The 1,615-nt window shown below is 54.4% G+C and overlaps 1 protein-coding gene across 1 annotated transcript in view; it reads left to right on the plus strand.

Annotated features, from left to right (window-relative positions):
- Positions 1-1,442: 1,442 nt before the first annotated feature.
- CACNG8 (calcium voltage-gated channel auxiliary subunit gamma 8) overlaps positions 1,443-1,615 on the plus strand; it is a 75,742-nt gene continuing 75,569 nt past the window's right edge. Inside the window, exon 1 of the mRNA XM_026457569.1 lies at positions 1,443-1,503. Coding sequence (XP_026313354.1) covers positions 1,443-1,503 — 61 coding nt within the window. The remainder of the gene's footprint in view (positions 1,504-1,615) is intronic.

Here is a 1,615-nt window from a genome sequence, read left to right on the forward strand (position 1 = left end):
GGGTCACATTTTCCGGAGGGACTCAGTCTACTGGGGGGCTCTTTCTGCATGTGGAAGAAGATGAGGGGCTACCGTGTGTGTTCCTGTACCGGTGAAATCGTAGAGGGGAGTACTGGGGGGCGTTCCCAAGAAGGGAAGCCTGTGGGGGCCTGCGGAGGGGATTTTCCTGGGCAGAGGAGAACTAGGAGCTCTACTGGTGGAGCAGGAGGAAGTGAGTCAAGGGGATTCTATATGATGGGAGAGAAGTTGGGGAGAATGCTTCCTGGTACGTTGAAGAGAGCGTGGGGTTCCAAGTGAGTTGAGGGGGATCTCGAGTTGGGGGAAACTGTGTGCTGAAGGCCCTGTGTGATGGTGAAGGGCTACCAGGAGGGGATGTGGAGGCAGTGGGAGCTGCTGTGAGTGGAGAGGGGCGGGTGGGTGGATGCTGGGCAGAGTGGAGGTACACTGTGCTCCCGGCTATGGGAGCACAGGGCAGAGATTGCAATGCTCCTGAATGGAGAGACATTTGGGGTCTAGAGGAAGCCATTCTTGTGAGTAGAAAATGCCGTGAAACTCATGGAGGAAATTTTTCTTAATGGAGGAGAAAACGACGGTTATGACATGAGTTCGTTTAAGTTGTAGGGGGGAGGGTGGCGGGGGGAAGATTTGGAAGACTCTTCTAAAGCAAAAGCAAGAGTGGGGGTTTGCCTGGAATACAGGCATAGTATGGGGTGGGGGGTGAGTGGCTTGTGGGGAAACAGTGGGGGCGGTGAGAGGGAATGGGTTGGAGATGGGGGGGCCTCTTGCAAACCAGTGGGTCTAACGTTGGGTGCATTAGAATTTCCCAGGGAGCTTTTAAAAACTTAGACGCCCAGGCCACACTGCAGACCAATCATGTCGGGCTTTCTCAGGTGGGACTCAAGCATCCGAATTTTTAAGGTCCTCGGGGGATTTCGAGGTGTGCTGGAGGCTGCTGGAGTCAGGAAGGGGACTTCCAGTGAGAGGAGACTGACTGAGGGCGGCTGGTTATTCTGAGTTGCACAAACTGTGAGGGTCAGCTGGGATTTTCTTTTTCTTTTTCTTCTTCTCCTTTAAATGTTTCCTTTTCGGTTGAAGACAGATTGAGAGATTTAGTTTTCCTAAGGAGAGGAAATTGTGGGGGACCATTTGGAGTGATGGAATGACAAAAGTCAGACCGGAGGGGGCTTGCGGAGGTTATTCCCAAGGAAGTGGTGCTACTGGGGCTTCTTAAGTTGTGGAGACGTTCAGGGAAAAGTTGGGGAGACAGGGAAGGGTTCTAGCAGGTGGAGACGTGGGGCTTGCAGGGGAAGAGTGGGGAGAACTGGTGGGAACCGAATGGTGATGGGGCGGGGGTCTCTAAGGAAGGAGGAACGAGACAGGGGCTCCTGGGGAGGAGGAGAGGTGGGGCTTGGCATCACGGGGGGCAGGTGGCTTCCCATGCGATGAGGCCCGTGGAGCCCACTGGGGCGGAGCCAACGGGGGCTGGGGGCGAGGGCTGCCACCGTGAGCGGTGGTGGGGATTCCTCTGAGTGGGGTTAGTGGGATGGTGGGATGACTTTCTTGGGCAGAAGACAAGAGTGGAGAGTTGTTTTTTTTTTTTTTTTTTTTTTTTTTT

Source organism: Piliocolobus tephrosceles, chromosome 21 (genome assembly GCF_002776525.5).
Source record: "Piliocolobus tephrosceles isolate RC106 chromosome 21, ASM277652v3, whole genome shotgun sequence".
Classification (NCBI taxonomy): Eukaryota; Metazoa; Chordata; class Mammalia; order Primates; family Cercopithecidae; genus Piliocolobus; species Piliocolobus tephrosceles.